This window comes from Sebastes umbrosus, chromosome 2 (genome assembly GCF_015220745.1).
Source record: "Sebastes umbrosus isolate fSebUmb1 chromosome 2, fSebUmb1.pri, whole genome shotgun sequence".
Lineage (NCBI taxonomy): Eukaryota > Metazoa > Chordata > Actinopteri > Perciformes > Sebastidae > Sebastes > Sebastes umbrosus.
Window position 1 is genome coordinate 3,514,414 of NC_051270.1, and position 17,425 is coordinate 3,531,838.

Here is a 17,425-nt window from a genome sequence, read left to right on the forward strand (position 1 = left end):
TGTAAATAACAATTTCAACAAATAATGTAATCTTACCCCTCTATACATATCATCAAACTTGACATAACATTGGCTCGTGATTTTAGTATCAGGGTTAGTATCTTTAGTACTCACCTCCTGATGACCACAGCATCATATAAACTCCAAATGTTATCCAGCACGAGCTGCACAAACAGCTGCTTCTTCCCTTTGGCCTGCAGCAAAGAGGGAGAGAAAGAGAAACACATCAGAATGAATGGAAGAGATGAAGAAAGAATTAAGAGTTTGACTGAGAACTTGTTTCGATTACGTAGCTCAGATATAAAGGCCACTGCAGTGCAGCACTTAGTACCTACAGAGGTCACATAGTCACTCTATAATCTCGTTAGGTGTTTGTGTTTCTTTTTTAATTCTTTAGACATTTTGCTGATGTTGTTACCTATAACAAAATATGACTGCAGTGCACCGATGTTTCCTTTTGAAACATCAAAAGATGTGTGTGTCCGTATAGCATTTTTCGCTGGCAGGGCGCTGCGACAGTGACGACACCAGCGCCTTTCTGAAAACTCTAGAGATTTTCAACTACTCAGAAAACAACAAGAATCAGCTGTTATTTGCATAAATTCCTGAATTATTATATTGCATTAAGAAAAAATAAATAATGAGCCCTAAACAAACAGTACGATTTAATGTGAGGTATCTCTCTGCTTACAATGGATCAACGATATACGTCTCTATTCACCACCCGAGCAGTAACAGTAAAAGTTGTAGTATTTCTCTGATTTATTTTTTTTATATTTCTTTGGCAGTTAAAGAAAATGTCATATACCGGGTGTAAGAGAAAAGAACATGGGAGAAAGATTGAAAATACAATGTTAAAGAAGACCTTAGAATGACTCAGTAGGTACATTACCTGAGCTCCTTTCATGATTTTCTTTGCTTTTGCATTGAGGTAGAAATCTCCCCACAGGGTTTTGAGCAGCACCTCGGCCTTAATGCCCATCCTCTGGCTGTAGATGTGGGCAAACTGCTGGATGCTACAAAAACAAAAAAATCATACTCTCAGTCTTCCATTTACATTTTTATAGGCAGCTTCACTGACAACAGAAATCTATATTGCAATCTACGCTGCAGTGTTTAGCTCTTTTTTAGCTTTGAATAGAGTGAAGCTTTCAGGGTAAACATGATTGTAGTAGTTGTCTGGATCTCAGCTACAGACGGTAAATGAGAGTCTTGGGTTCAGACGAGGACAAGACTGCCGTCTTCGCTGGGACTTCATTGATTTATTCATAGCAGAGTGATCCTAAGGGCACAGCTACCCTCACTGGGTCTTTTTGTCCTCATCATTGACTGTCATACACCAAACTACCAATAGAGCATGGAGACTTTAAGTCAGTGTGTTGTAGAATAAATGTTGTGAAGTGACTGACAAAACTGTTAATTAGGAGTAATGAAAGGTTAAGAGGAAGTATTTTACTTTGAAAGTCTTCAACTAGACAAAAGTATGAGGTCTTTTAAGGTAACTGATGGTTCTGTGATAACGTTGAGGGTCATATTGTGTCACATATATTAAATCTGAGTTGACAGCACCATCTAGTGGACGCTTGACAATGTATCGGGGTGTGCCTAAAGATAGTGAATGAGGACACAATGAAGGCATTTATTAAGTTACCGGGTTATTCCAGGGCTGTATTAACCAATTATGATTCCCGGAAAAAAAAAATTAAACTGGGGGCCTTTATAACAAAAACAACTACACATACGTGCTGATTAACAACATACCTGTTTACAAAGAGAAGGAAGATGTCATCTTGCCAACTCCTTCCATGTTTTGTTTATTTTTCTTTTTTTCCACTCTCGTGTTTGTTTTAACGTCACGATGCCGTGCATGCATTTTGGGTTTTTCCCTTAAACTAAAGTTTGCAGTGTTGCAGACTTACGGAACGTGTTCATAAAGAACTCAAAAAAGTCAACCAGAGAGCCCTCAAACACTTAATGATGTCACAGTGGGACACTTAGTGGACTTAGCGGGAGTGTGCAACCAAATCAAACTAACGTATTATCAACAATAGACTCGTTGGAGATGAACTGCGCCTCGCCTGGACAGTAGACATGATCTGGCGGCGGCAGCAGGGTTCGGAGACAAAAAGCTGCGGTCAAGTCGGATAGTTTGCGGCCGTTTCCAGCAGCCTTCACTGAATTTACAGGAAGTCACAGAGATAGTTACATCCCGTTAGATCCGATCTGTCGGCTACTTGTAGTTTTCAGACCACGTTGAGATTTATTTATATTTGTTTGTAAATCTATGTGGAAATGTGCGCGTATCTGGCGTTGGATTCTATCCTTTATTATTTTTATTTCCGCCTTGTAAAGCACTTTGTAATGAGCATGATCTCGTGAGGTTATCGTTATTCACGTGTGCATGACGTCAGATCAAGTCGGGATCAAGTCGGACACTAATCTAACAGACATGCATTGTGCGGCTGTAACAATTCACTGAAACGTTTTGTTTTACTTAGTAGTAAGTAAGATCGGGAAAGTAAACTGAGTAATTTGCAGATAAAGCTACTTCATTTAGCACTTTCTTGATATATATTGCAGAGAAATAGTCACTCATTACGCCATCAGCAGCCTCCAGTTAAACGGCCCTCTGCGGTTTTGAAGCCGATCTCTACGTCTGAGGACCTGTGCTTCTACTTAAGACCCTCCACACCATTAAGAGCTCAAGAGGAGAAGCAGCCTCTCACCTGAAACCCCATCCGTCTATGGCGCTGGCAAACACCACGTTTCCTTGGTTAGGAGAAAAGTAGAGTTGGGAGTCATCAGCGTCCTCCAGCCCAGCGCTCCAGTCATAAACCTGATCTCCACTCGGTGTCTCACTCTCTTTCTCATCCTCCTCCTCCTGCTCCTTCTTGTCTTTCTCTGCTCGCTCCTCCAGCACTCTGGATGTGAACAAAGACCCCGTCACCGCGTTCACCTACAAGGAGGAACAACGCTTAGTTACAGGGGTCTACAAAACACTACCAACGTTTTTTTTTTATGTTTTCCTCAAGTTAACAGAAAATACACAACTCCCTTTAAGGATTCAAGACAGCTGAACACAAGAAGTACATATAGACTACACATATATACACATATCGACTACAGATTGTGGCCTGTCAGATGAGAGCCCCTCACCTGTTCCAGGATCTTCTGCAGGTGGACGTAAGCTTCCTGAGAGGTGAGTTTCAGCTCCACGATGAGTCGATCGATCTTATTGATGACCAGAACGGGCCTGATGTTCTCCAGCCATGCTTGACGCAGCACAACCTGAGTCTGTACACAATACACACACAGTGCAAAAAATCTAAATAAAAATCTCTTTTCCCATCTCTACTGTAGAGGTTTGACTGAGGTTTTACCCCTTTGAAAATGGCCATGCCAGTTTTTTCCTCGCCAAAATTTAGCGTAAGTTTGGAGCGTTATTTAGCCTCATTCAGGACAAGTTAGTATGACACGATTCAAATCTGACAGTCAGTTCTTTAACCTCACAGTTTCATTTCAAACATATCAATCAATATCACCTTACCGGAGTACAGAAACAAAAATAAGTCCACGCTTCTAGACTTAGTATGTTCATTGGAAAGAAAGTAGATCTACAGTATATACATAAAGTCAACAGTTACCTGTGGACAGACTCCCTCCACGGCATCAACAACCACGATGGCGCCGTCACACAGCCTGACAGCGGTGGAGACTTCTGAGGAGAAGTCGACGTGACCGGGAGAGTCGATCAGATTCAGTAAGTAGTCCTGATCTCCTGAGGAGACAAAAGGCACACAAACACTATTGAAAGTCTTCTCCTCAAATCCCTGTCAAAAGCATGTCATGATCTTATGTAAGTCTCTCATAATTAAAAAGCAATAACCTCATTTCAGAGCCTTCATTTTGCTCCATATTCATACTGGGAAAAATCCAATATTAAAAAAGTAAAAAGCTTTTTTTGAGATGTTGCATAAGACCAATCTTATGCACACACCCAATCAGAGGAAGATACGGCTGGTGCCAGAAAAAAACAGAAAAACAAAAACAGCAAATTACAGCAAATCATCACGGAATTAGTCCTGGACGGTAACGAACATTAGAAATTAGAAATTAGTAAGAAGTATTGAAGTGTGTACTTTACTTCAGGGCAAACCAAAGTGGACGTACCGTTTCTGTAATGCAGAGAGATGGCGCTGGACTTCATGGTGATTCCTCTGATCTGTTCATCCTCCCTGCTGTCCAGATATCTCAGCTGGCAGATTAACAACACCACAAATAAATGACAAATAATGACAAAACAACTAAACAACATGACGGTGAAATAAAGCCTCTTACCTTCCCAGCCAGTCGACTTGATATGATTCCATTACTCGCCACTAAGCAGTCGGCGAGAGTCGTTTTGCCTGCAAAGATGCAAATGATTCCAAATGATTTCACTTCCTCACAGTTTACAGCAAACACTTTCACCTGAACATTTTAACGCCACCTGCACCTGTACGATTTTTTCTCATTCGCTTTGGCTCATTTCTCAAATGAGAATTATTTTTTTCAAAACAATAAGCTCAAATCTCTGCACAATTAGTTTGTTGTTCACAACAGATTAGAATTTCTCATTCATTCAAGCAAATTGCACGTGTTTTGTGTGTTATGTGTGTTATGTGCAAAAGACTCAGCACAATAACCACTTGCACGTCTTGTTTACCAAAACTGATGAGTTGACTCTCAGTGAAGTTGTCGTCCTCTTCACGACTTCTAAAGATTCTTTCATCGTTTGAGCCATCCCATGCAAAATGATCCTTTCAATTATCAAAATCTGTCAGACATGCATGTATATTCCATTAATATCTATGACGAGGAGCCGCAGGTTGTTTCATCGATGCACGGTTGTTGTCGTTTTTTGACATTGATGTAATTTTGTGGCAAAATTGCCACAAAAAAGAAAGATTAAGAAGAGAATTTTCTGTTTACAGAACATGTAACACATTTCCTACACAAATAAATGTACTGTATATATCCACAAATGTGCATAAAACAACTATTAATTGTGGTGCCACTGGCCAATTTACTGACTTTTGCAGCATGAATGAAGTGTTTTGGGTGAGTTACTCCCTTTTGCAGAAATGTAATAGAGTTGTGATGTCCCATCAAACAGTTGTGATAATTGCACTTACAGTTTAGAGAAAGTTTCAGAAAAATGAGCCAAAGCGATTGAGAAACATATATATGACATATGATCTTCCATCTGGTAACCAAGCAAACACAAATCATTGAGCGACAAGCTGCATTCACTGCCATATGTGAAAACTTTAAAAAGAAAAAAGTGCTATTGTCAGTGACTGAATGCATGCTTTTTTATTATTGCTGTTTTTTCTAGCAGAATCTACAGCATGAAAGCTGAATTAAACTGTATTCAAATTGTGTAATCATGAATGTGTCCTATGTAATTATAACTGGCAAGTACAACCTAAAAAAACATGATCCCCTCTGAGCACTTCTTCATCACATTTGTTGTTTGTGTAATATTAACTTGTACCTTTCTTTTATATTATATGTGTAAACAAATAAAATCTAATGAACACATTTAGTCAGTCAACTCACCATGGTCAACATGTGCCAGGATGCACAGGTTCCTGATGTTTGCAGGATTTTTCTGCAGTGCAATGATCTTCTCCAGGCTGGTGTGACCCATAGTGAACACCTACTGTAAGGATAATACACTTTAGTAATGTTACAGTACATGAAGGTATGTTAGCTCTGCTTACTTAACGTTACTGGCTAGCTAACCTTGTGTAGTTGGACAATACAGTTTGAACACAACACATGGACTTTGTTAACGTCAGTACAATGAACACAAAGGGTGAACAACTACACTGGACTCTCAGTACTGACTCTGGTTCCTCTGGTGTAACTGACAGGTGATATCTGCTAACACTGAGGGCTATAGCTAACCTCATCCTAACTACTCACAGAAAGAAGAATAAAACCCAACCTGGCTCCTAAAGTCTCCACACAGTATCGCTATAACGTGCTACGCCGCTGTGGTGAGTTAAATCCAGCAGTACTGTGAGAATAGGCTCATGTTTTAAAGACATGTGGACATTCTGCACTCACGTTGTTTACCCGGAAGTTGATGAAGCACGTAAACCACGCCCACTTGCTAAGATAGGTGCTGCGTTCATGAACATAGTAAAAACGAACTTTCTCCTGCGGCTTCATTTCTTTTAAAGGTTGTACTTGCCAGTTATAATTACATAGGACACATTCATGATACACAATTTGAATATAGTTTAATTCTGCTAGAAAACAGCAATAATAAAAAGTATGTATTCATTCACTGACAATAGCACTTTTTCCTTTTATTTTTTGGATTGTTTTCCCATATGGCAGTGAATGCAGCATGTCGTTCAATGATGTGACGCTGTGTGGTTGCCCTGGATACCAGATAGAGGATCATAGGGTATAAATACAGCAGCCACTTTATATCAGTCAGAAATACTTTATTAAACCCCTTTGGGAAATTGAGTTATGTATGTTTTGCTCCCGTTGTAGAATATAAATATATATATGAAAATAGAGAAATCATAATGGAAATGTATATAACAGTGCAAATAATGCTGAAAAATAGGATCTATGCAAATAATTTAAATGCATGCATTTATAAAAATTCAAGAATAGTGTGTGTATATAGTGTATATATTATATATACTTTATATAAACTGTATATACATATAATATATAGAATATATATTATATACTATATATATTATATATGCTGTATTGTATATATAATTATGTATAAACATTATATATATTATATATACTGTAAATATATGTATATATATACTATATGTGTATATATAATATATTATAATATTTATACATAATATATATTATTTACAATATATATACTGTATATATGATATATACACAGTATTGTATATATGTGTAAATACAGTATATATATATTATATACTGTAAATGTAATATGTATATATACTATATATGTATATATAATATATTATAATATTTATAAATAATATATATATTATATACGATATATATACTGTACATATTATATATACAGTATTGTATATATAATATGGATATATAGTTTATATATATATTATATATATACAATATTGTATATATATGTATATACAGTGTGTATATACTGTATATATATATCTATATTTAATATAGATATAGATACATATCTAGATATTACATATCTAGATATGTATCTAGATATATGATATATAATATCTCTCTCTATATATTTATAGATGTGTATATGATATAACGGTGTAAAAAAAATAGTGTTTTTATAATAATTTTTAGACAACCAACCATTGTTTTTGTAGAGCTTTTATTTTATAATCAGTGCATCTAGCATCAGACAGCCAGGGCTTTTATTTTGTATTCTATGCAGGTGCACTCTGGGTAACCTGCAGCAGACAGAAACCCTCCTGCTGTGGGTGAGATGGTCCGCTGCTAGCTCCATGTGCTAGCTCCGCAAAAAAAAAACCCAGCAGAGAATGGGTGACTGCCACTCATTTCAATCCAGAACATGTTATTTGTCCCGGGGGTCAATTTGCATGACAAAAAATTCAAACCGAGCCTGTTTCTCTATAGAATACAATCATTGCGCTCTACAAATTAAAGAGACACTCAAGAGACACAGGCATGTGCTTCAGGCAGAACCATCTTTGAAGGATGTCTGTAAATCCCCGCCCCTTTTCTCGTTCAGGAGAGCGCCCGCAATTAAAAACAGTTTCATGTACAACAATATAACTCCAAAAAAAGACCACATGGCTGACGACAACAGGCATGTATCGCTGTGGTAACTGTGCCTGCTGCAACAATACAACAAACACAAAATCATGCAATCATCTTCCACACCGGGAGGAAAGTTCCGATCCGGGAATTCATAAACTGTAAATCAACACGTGATCTACATGTTACTATGGCCCTGTTCAGACCTGGTATTAACATGCGTCCTCAGTGATCGGATCACAAGTGGACAGCTTTAAATACAGGTGTGAAAACCTGGCATTAGAATGTGTTTCCACATGCGTCTTCAGTACGATCTCACTTCCCTGCTCTATCTGCAAATAAACACGTAGTAAACACACGGCTAATACAGCAGCCGTTGTGACGTAATATTACATGAATGTCAGCAGAAATATCCTACTTATTCGGCGGTCGGGTGTCAGCTCTGCGCAAAGCAGCGGAACAAAAACACCGAAACATCTCCGACAGTATGATAATAATGCATGCTTTGCGTGCCTAGTCTGATAGTCTGTAGACATGTAGCCTATAAACAAGATATATTTTAATAAAATACAGTTGTACCAACAGGATACAGTAGAGCACAGAGGCCGTTTCCATGCTGACAAGCGCCCTTGTTTGCCTGTTTATTCCGCGGATCCCAGCTGGACATCAGATGAGTAGGCGGTCCTTAATGTGGCCCAGGACTCATTCACGTACACACTGCTAGAAGAATGTGGACATATGTGGCCCAGACCACCTCTGAATGTGGTCTCAAAGATCCGATGTCAATGCGTCTTGAGTGTGTTCACACCTGTACTGAAAGCTGTCCACTTGTGATCGGATCACTGAGGAGGCATGTTAATACCAGGTCTGAACAGGACCTGTGACACCAAATGGACTGAATGATGATTTCAGCTTAAAATGCTTTTTTAGGTTAGGACTATTTGTAGTCTTTTGCAACCTACAGACCACGGAGGTGACCACTAGCCTATAATTAAAAATGAATGAGATTTAGTCAAGCGTCCCCCTATTGCCATCTAGTGTATGGTCTTAATAGTGAACCAATCATGGCCAGGAACAGTGTTTAGTGGAGCTCAATATTGTGATGTAAGGTGCGAACAGACGTATTTAAAGCTCTCCACTTGTGATCCGATCACTGAGGACGCATGTTAATACCAGGTCTGAACAGGGCCATAGTAACATGTAGATCACGTGTGTTGATTTACAGTTTATGAATTCCCCTCAGTGACAATAAATAAAGGGATAAACAAACTGACACTACAGCCTCGTTCTGGGATAAGAGAAACTAGCTTTGCCACCACTGTAGCCCCTGTGGAAAACAACCTGGAACTAAAGGGAAGGAACATATTCAGACAGTAAGGACATGTCTTTGCTGTGGAGGAGGACACATATTGGATTTGTGTCCCCAGTTGGAGAAAGGAGCGCCCAAAGAGAAAATAGGCTTCTTGAGAGAAAGAGAGAATGTTTGGTGTCTAGTGGTCTTACCGGGGCTGGTGATAGTGATTGTAAACTTCCCATAGTTCCTGTGCAGGTTCAGTCGAAGAAGGGCAGCAAGATTGTCACCAATTATGCTTTTAACCAGGCCAGGAGAGAGTTGTGAGTAGCCGTATTGTGTCAGGACTGGAGGTGGCTGACTTAAAACATGACAACTTCTGCGAACTACCTAAAACTTACACACTGTTCACAGGGGGAACATTCCAAACAAGGTGCTGATGGAAACTTCTGGACAAAAAAAAAAAAAAAAGTGGAAACGCTTCACGGTTATGCATGTCATCCTTTCGCAGGGGCCATGCTAATCTTCTCTGTATCAATTCCAATTTGTCGTATGTGCTGCCTGAGTGAGCACACTGACCCTCAGGTTCTGCCTACCATTTGAACCCGTTGTGGTCCAAATAACTCCTTTACAGTGGTTCAGGCTGGCGGTCCATGATGCTTAGTAACCTTGTAACCAAACTCTTAAATGTCAAAAGGGCAAGGGGTGAGGTTTTTCCCTCGTAGACATCAATGTCTTTGCAATTTGTATAAAGTTGCAGCTAATAAGGATAAGCCTAAAGCTGCGCTGACACAGGGAGGTGGGCGTTGCCCAAGTTGCCTTTTCAGGCCGGAGGCTCCTGTGTATCTACTGTGGAGCAGCACATATTCTTCTACGGACCACGGGGCCAGGAGAGAGTTGGAGTAGCCGTACTGTTTCAGGACTGGAGGTGGCTGGCTTAAAACTGCTGCAGCTGCCTAAAACTTACACACTGTTCACAGGGGGAACAGTCCATACAAGGTGTTGATGGACACCTCTGGACAAAAAAAAAAAAGTGGAAACGCTTCACGGTTATGCGTGTCATCCTTTCGCAGGGGCCATGCTAATCTTCTCTGTATCGATTCCAATTTGTCGTATGTGCTGCCGGAGCGAGCACACTGACCCTCAGGTTCTGCCTACCCTTTGAACCCATTGCGGTCCAAATAACTCCTTCACAGTGGTTCAGGCTGGCGATCCGTGATGCCTAGTAGCCTGGTAACCAAACTCTTAAATGTCAAAAGGGCAAGGGGTGAGGTTTTTCTCTTGTAGACATCAATGTCTTTGCAATTTGTATAAACTTGCAGCTAATAAGGATAAGCCCAAAGCTGCCCTGACACAGGGAGGTGGGCGGTGCCCAAGTTGCCTTTTCAGGCCGGAGGCTCCTGTGTATCTGCTGCAGAGCAGAAGGTCACGGGTTCGATCCCCGCCTGCAGCGAGGATGGAGAAGAGGTAGAAGAGTAAACTCCAACGTAGCGGCACTCAGCCGGGGATTTGTGAGTATCCCTACACCGGCTCGGCGCCTCACACCTTGGACAACTCCAGAGAAGAATAGAGTCCAACCCCTATCCTGTGGGCTCACCACCTGCGGGAGAAACCGCTGGGGTCGGGTGCGCTGTCACACGGGTGGCAGCAAAGGCCAGGGACCTCGACGGACCAGACCCGGGTGGCAGAGGCCGGCTTTGGGGACGTGGAACGTCACCTCTCTGTGGAGGAAGGAGCCAGAGCTTGTGCGGGAGGTGGAGCGCTATCTGTTAGGTCTGGTTGGGCTCACCTCTACGCACAGCCTCGGTTCTGGAACTGTACTCCTCGATAGGGGTTGGACTTTATTCTTCTCTGGAGTTGCCCAAGGTGTGAGGCGCCGGGCGGGTGTGGGGATACTCACAAATCCCCGGTTGAGTGCCGCTATGTTGGAGTTTACTCTTCCACCTCCTCTTCATCCTCGCTGCAGGCGGGGATCGAACCCATGACCTTCTGATCCGCAGCAGATACACAGTAGCCTCCGGCCTGAAAAGGCAACTTGGGCACCTCCCACCTCCTTGTGTCAGGGCAGTTTTGGGCTTATCCTTATTAGCTGCAAGTAAATACAAATTGCAAAGACGTTGATGTCTACAAGGGGAAAACCTCACCCCTTGCCCTTTTGACGTTTAAGAGTTTTGGTTACGAGGTTACTAAGCATCACGGACCGCCTGCCTTCACCCCTGTAAAGGAGTTATTTGGACCACAACGGGTTCAAAGGGTAGGCAGAACCTGAGGGTCAGTGTGCTCGCTCAGGCAGCATATACGACAAATTGGAATCGATACAGAGAAGATTAGCATGGCCCCTGTGAAAGGATGACACGCATAACCGTGAAGCGTTTCCACTTTTTTTTTTTGTCCAGAAGTGTCCATCAACACCTTGTTTGGACTGTTCCCCCTGTGAACAGCGTTCAAGTTTGAGGCAGTTTGCAGCAGTTTTAAGCCAGCCACCTCCAGTCCTGACACAATACCGCTACTCACAACTCTCTCCTGGCCCCGTGGTCCGTAGGAGAATATGGGCCTTTTTTCCTGTGAGGCCAAGCTTGTCCATCAGACTCTCTGTGCAGAACATAGCTGTACTTCCTTGGTCCAGTGCGGCGTCTATATATATATATATATATGTATATATGTGTATGATTATGGACATAGCGTGCATTGGTACTTGAGGTTCATCCGCTGTTGGAAAGTCAAGGGGCCTTTCCCATTTGTGCTTTTATACGGCTTGACTCCTCTCCTCGACTCCTCTCCTCGCGTCTTAGTCCCGCCCACGGGATATGCGAGCGGAGGAGGCGAGGAAAAGACTCGAGGAGAGAGGAAGAGAGGAAATGTGTTTTTAGAGACATGAGACGTTGTTTCCTTTAAAGCGTCACTTGAAGCGACGTCCGTTTCTGATCACAGCAGCAGCTGATCACAGCTGGATCAGCTGTCAGTCGGCTTTAACAGCTGTTTATGTCTGAACTGTACTAATACTAATAAAGAAACAGAGTTATCAGAGCAGCAGTGTTTCCTCTCTGTAGTCTGTTACCTGCTTAACAAACACCTGCACATGAATAACAGCTGCAGTCTGTATTTCTACTGTGGACTGAGTCCTGCTTAGAGGACCAGGAACCATCTCTACTGGAACAATATCTTTATATTCTTTATTTATTATTAGCGTCTGTAGTTATTGATATTCTGACAGTAGAAGTTATGTATTAGGCTGAATGAGTCATGGAAAATGTAAATGATGTAACGCATATCAAACCCGACGCTCAGGAATTATCAGCCTCAGGTGACTGAATGGAAATGACGATAAATGATGTAAAAGGTGTAAAAGACAGACCCTCCTTCTCTCTCTGACTTTAACTGTATCCTTAATAAAAGTTAATGAGTGAAATAACTGATCATCAAAAGAAAACTCTTTCTAATAAATGAAGAAAGCTATTTGAGGTCCGTTTGTTGTCAGCTTTTATAAAGCCCTTTCAGTGTCTGACTACTTCACTCGCGGTGTGTGAAGCAGAGATACTGCAGGTCCTTCTGCTGCTGGAACACTTCACCATCAACATGGTCCGTTTGCTGTTCACACCTACAGTTAACACAAATTATAACTAGATGGTGAATCACAAGACAACTAAACTATAAAACGTTTAATCTGTGATCTGTCTTCACTCCGGTATGAAAATCGGTGATGTTTGACATGTATCAGATTAAACCGATCAGCAGCAGCGTCCAATCAATAACTGATATCCAATAAGGGGGCGTTACGGTCGGTAAACAACATCGGTGGAGGAAACACTGGAGGATACACTGGTGTATCCTCGCTCATGGCTCCTGCAGCAAGCATCCTCGCTCCTCGCTCCTCGATGCGCATTTTATGAATTGGGACGTCCTTCAAGATGGAGCTCTGAGATCGATTTCCGGGTCACAGCCGGAGGATCGAGGAGCGAGGAGACGAGGAGGTGAAAAATGGTGAAATGAGATGCAGCTAAGCACTTCTTCCATTGTTGCAGCCAAATCAGACTGACCATGGCTGCCTTTTGTGGAGCAACTCCTCAGATTCATTCAGCCACTGTTTAACATCCCTTTGTCACCGTATTTCACGATGCCAGCAAACTATTCATTTTGTTTATCTTGTTCATCCTCTGGGAGTAAAGGAATCAACATATTATGTGACACGGTGGCATTTTCACAAAGTTGAATTAAACTCTCCATATGGATTTGCTCAAGAGAGGAGTTTTCCTTTTCCTCTCATAAGTGTTTTTATTTCTGATATGAGTCCTTTAATTTTATTCACAACGATTTTCCTGCTGAAGCTTTTTCGATTTAGTGACGGCCCCTCTGTGTTTGGATCCTCTGCTGTGTTTGCTTTCTCTCTGCAGGGCTGCAGACTTGATGAGGCTAATCAGCAGCATGGGACACACCTGGGCCCGGTGTGCTACCTGCTTAAAAGCCAGAGCATGCAGCAGTCTGTGGCTGGCAGATCTCCTTGTGCACCATACCTTTGTTTTTACAGCCCAACATCCATGCAGCACATTTTCACACATTCACTCCCTACACTACTGACTCAACACATTCCTCCTGTACACTCTTTTGGCTTCTTTTTAGGTACTTTTTGGTTGATTAATCACTTTATTTGTTCAGTATACCCGTGTCTCCCGTTTTTGTCACAGTTCTATAGAGCCGGGCTATGACAAATGGGGGCTCGTCCAGTTCTTCTTCTTATTCAGCCTTTGTCGTGTTCCAGGTAACTTGTACTTGTGAGTATTGCTTTTTTCCACATTTCTCTCAGGACCTTAACAAGCAGAGTTGGTAAGGTATGAATGAAGTCTGGTATAATCAGTGTAACTCGTCTCTGGTGCGTCGGTACCACGTGTCCAGAGTTTGTAAATTGACGAAAGCACGGAAGCGGAGTTGTCTGCTCCTGGTGCTGCTGGTTTAAGTTCTGGTGTTGTTACAGTTGGAGCACGGTAAGCTTCAGCAGCAAGTTGAAAAGGAGAAATTGGCTCAGGGAAAGCCTGAATGTTTTCAGTCGTGTCCTGTGATGTCCTCAGATCCCGTTATGCGGACCGTGAGCAGCGCACGGACTACTTAGTAAAGTAAGCCTCATCATGAGAAAATACATCGCTGTAACCGAAAGTCAGACGTTGCTCCACAAGTTAAAACCCAACTGTTTTTACCAGCTCAATGTGAAGGGCATGCTTTTTGGTCCCATATTCTTAATGTTTTAGCTGTTCTGCTTCTACGCTGGTCTTCCACTTCCTGCTCTGGTTCTCCCTTAAAGCTCTTAAATTTGCCTTTCCAGATACCGGCGGTTGCAGAGTTGGAGAGACCGAGGAGAGAGGTAACTGTTTCTAATTAGAGCACATTTTGTTTAAATGACAAGATAATGTATTTTTTTTTTCTTTCAAGTTTGTTAAAATTGTGACATTTCTGGGTAAATGGGTGTAGTTAGTAGTTGTAGGTCCTTGCTGGGATTCCGGTACTCGGACCTCGTTCTTATGCTGTGTTTGCTTTCTCTCTGCAGAGCTGCAGACCTGATGAGGCTAATCAGCAGCATGGGATACACCTGGGTCCGGTGTGCTACCTGCTTAACAGCCAGAGCATGCAGCAGTCTGTGGCTGGCAGATCTCCTCCTCACACACACCATACCTACGTTCCTTGTTTTTTGGTTCCTCTCCCTTGTTTTTGCAGCACATTTTCACACATCCACTCCCTACTCTACTGACTCTACAGATTCCTCCTCTACACTCTTCTGGCTTATTTTTAGGTACTTTTTGTTTAATAAATCACTTTATTTGTTCAGTATACCTGTGTTTCCTGTTTTTTTTTTTTGTCACGCAACTAGAGCCAGGCTGTGACAGTTTTATTCACCAAGGCCTTGCCAGTGAGTTTAGTTTCTATTTTTCTACACTCTATTTCAAAACTTGCAACACCAGCATTTACGCGGAGCAATCCGCGACAATATAGTTGGGGGTATGTACTGCTCCACGTGTCCTTTCGTGAGGTCTAGTTGTGCCTTTTGGGAGTTGGAAGTCCAGGGTGCCCAAAATGTTTGAACTTTTGGCCAAAAATTATTTTTTTGACTGTTTAAAGCTGAAGTAGGCGAGAATGGAGGAAATATGATTTTAAAGAAAGTTATTTTTATAAAACGGTCGCTGTATCATGACAGTAGTACATGAAACAGGTAACCGGAAAAAAATCATGTGTCTCTGTGTCCTCCGGTGCTCCTAATGGCATCTGCAAGATTTCACAGACCGGAGGAAAACAGTAAGAGCTGATCTGAAGTCTGCTGTCCAGCTGCCGTCTATGAGAGCCGGCTGTCAATCACTCCGACCAAACGGTCAAACTAGGCAGCGCTGATCAAACATGAATCAATATTATGTTACGTTAATGCCTGTTTCTCTCCTCAGATGTTTTCAGAATCATCTTGTAGTGCACGGTTTAGCTGTAAAATGAGAAAGTTTGTGATGCCGCCGCCATTGTGAAATCTGGTGAAGGAACGGCAAGTTCTGGTCACAACAGAGCCATGAGGAGGAGCAGAAGTCTAGTTTTCTCTCAGAACACTTGAATTACAATATGCTGAAAGGTTATTATGGAATTTTTGACCAATGATGCCAAAAATATACTGACTACTGCAGCTTTAATGCCCATTCATTCCATTAGTTCCAAAAGGGCAAAACTTTTGGCCTTACTTTAGTACTGGTCAAGCAGTGAGCGTGGAGATGTGAGCTATGCACACCAAGGCCTTTTCCACACTCCATTTCTAAACTTGCAACACCAGCATTTATTTGACTAATTTTCCTCCTTTAAATTTTTTTTTTTTTCGATGTTCCTCACAACACATTGTTAGTGCATTTGAAAGCCCTCCACAGACCGACAGTAAATTCATCCAAAAACAAGCATCACATTCCCACATTCAGCAGAGCTGCGCCACTTTCAAAGAGACATTCCTGCATTAATATCCAGCTCAATGTGCTGCGGCCTGTGGTTAACAACCAGCTCCAACCTTCGTGATGTATCTCTGATGATGGCTCGTTTCCTCCTCCAGTTAGTCCTCGATCCTCTGCGCCTCATGCTGATGTTTTCTTCTTCTGGTGCCTTTTAGTTGTTGACTAAACTGTAGAGGCTTCAGGAAAAACCATCTAAAAGCCGCAGAGTGATGTGGTTTAATGACAATGATCAACTTGTAATAGTTTATAACGTGCGTAAAATCTGGATAATCAACAGCGACCACCTCACCCCCCCCCTAACACCAGCTCACATCCATGTGACCCAAATCTCCCAAATCATCGCGATGACATGATAATAAATGACAATATCCCCAAACACTAAGGAATACCAAAAATATAAACCATCAAAAACCTAATTGACATGAATGAAAACATTACTCCTTTCTGAAATTGTTTGTTTAATTTATTATTACTTTCTTTTCTAGGTATTATTTTTTTTTTATTATTATATTATTTTTATTATTATTCTCTTTTCTTAATGTTATTTGCATTTTTAATGCTGCAGTTGTCTTTTCTATGTATTAATATTATTTTTTTATTTATTATTCTATTATTTGTATTATTATTATTATTATTTTTCTCTTTTCTTAATTTTATTTCAATGTTGAATGCTGAAGTTGTTTTCTCTAGTGTACTTATTGTGTTCGTCTCTAAGCTCAACTACTTCCGAACTGTAAATTGCATATATGAAAACAACCTCGAAAAAAGGGAAAAAATAAAGTATGAAATTGAGGCTCCTACAGTAACGAAAACACAATTCTTATTTTCAGCTGATTAAACATATAAATTTAAGAAATCCACCGGTACTAACCGTGTCATGCTACCATGTGGTGAAGGAGGTTAAATAACACTCCAACGTTGGGCTAAATTTTAGTGAGGAAAAAGTGGCATGGCCCTTTTCATAGGGGTCCCTTTGGCCTCTGACCTCCAGATATTAATATAATAATATAATATAATTTCAAATAAGTTATTTGCTTATTATTTATTTATCAGCAGACATGTAAATAAAACAAATCAATTAACTTTGTATTCTTTTCCTGGAAATGTATTAAATAAATTACCAGCTATTGGGAAATATATTGAATTATTATTAAATAATGTGTATAATAAAGTCATTTTTGATAAATTTTGAGGTAAATATTGGGATAATTTGGCAATAATTCCAAAGAAATTTCAAATAGGTTACCTGCTAATTATCACCTAATTACCATGAAATTTGCGGACCTGTAAAATGAAGTGTTATAATGTACATCCCCGTCTCAAACTTTGATTTTAGGAAAAAAATATATATATATTTTTCAAAATAAATGCAGTCAAAGACTATGGGTCCACATTG

At 40.8% G+C, this 17,425-nt stretch overlaps 1 protein-coding gene and 3 non-coding genes across 5 annotated transcripts in view; 1 reads left to right on the top strand and 3 right to left on the bottom strand.

Annotated features, from left to right (window-relative positions):
• efl1 (elongation factor like GTPase 1) overlaps positions 1-6,133 on the bottom strand; it is a 69,344-nt gene extending 63,211 nt beyond the window's left edge. Inside the window, exons 1-9 of one of the 2 annotated variants that reach the window (XM_037752412.1) lie at positions 6,115-6,133; positions 5,602-5,704; positions 4,339-4,406; positions 4,171-4,255; positions 3,645-3,778; positions 3,157-3,294; positions 2,727-2,956; positions 893-1,016; positions 115-194 (exon numbers count right to left, since the gene is read on the bottom strand). In XM_037752412.1, the coding sequence (XP_037608340.1) occupies positions 115-194; positions 893-1,016; positions 2,727-2,956; positions 3,157-3,294; positions 3,645-3,778; positions 4,171-4,255; positions 4,339-4,406; positions 5,602-5,692 (950 nt within the window). In that variant the 5' untranslated portion in view covers positions 5,693-5,704; positions 6,115-6,133. Of the gene's footprint in view, positions 1-114; positions 195-892; positions 1,017-2,726; positions 2,957-3,156; positions 3,295-3,644; positions 3,779-4,170; positions 4,256-4,338; positions 4,407-5,601; positions 5,705-5,992 lie in introns of both variants that reach the window. The other variant, XM_037752404.1, reaches the window with a different exon arrangement.
• Positions 6,134-9,533: 3,400 nt separating this feature from the next.
• Positions 9,534-9,640, bottom strand: LOC119482779. The gene has a single exon (XR_005205539.1). It is a non-coding gene; the product is annotated as a U6 spliceosomal RNA (small nuclear RNA).
• Positions 9,641-10,095: 455 nt separating this feature from the next.
• On the bottom strand, positions 10,096-10,202 carry LOC119482774. The gene has a single exon (XR_005205538.1). It is a non-coding gene; the product is annotated as a U6 spliceosomal RNA (small nuclear RNA).
• A 1,142-nt stretch (positions 10,203-11,344) lies between these two features.
• Positions 11,345-11,451, top strand: LOC119482784. Its single transcript, XR_005205541.1, has one exon. It is a non-coding gene; the product is annotated as a U6 spliceosomal RNA (small nuclear RNA).
• Positions 11,452-17,425: the final 5,974 nt, after the last annotated feature.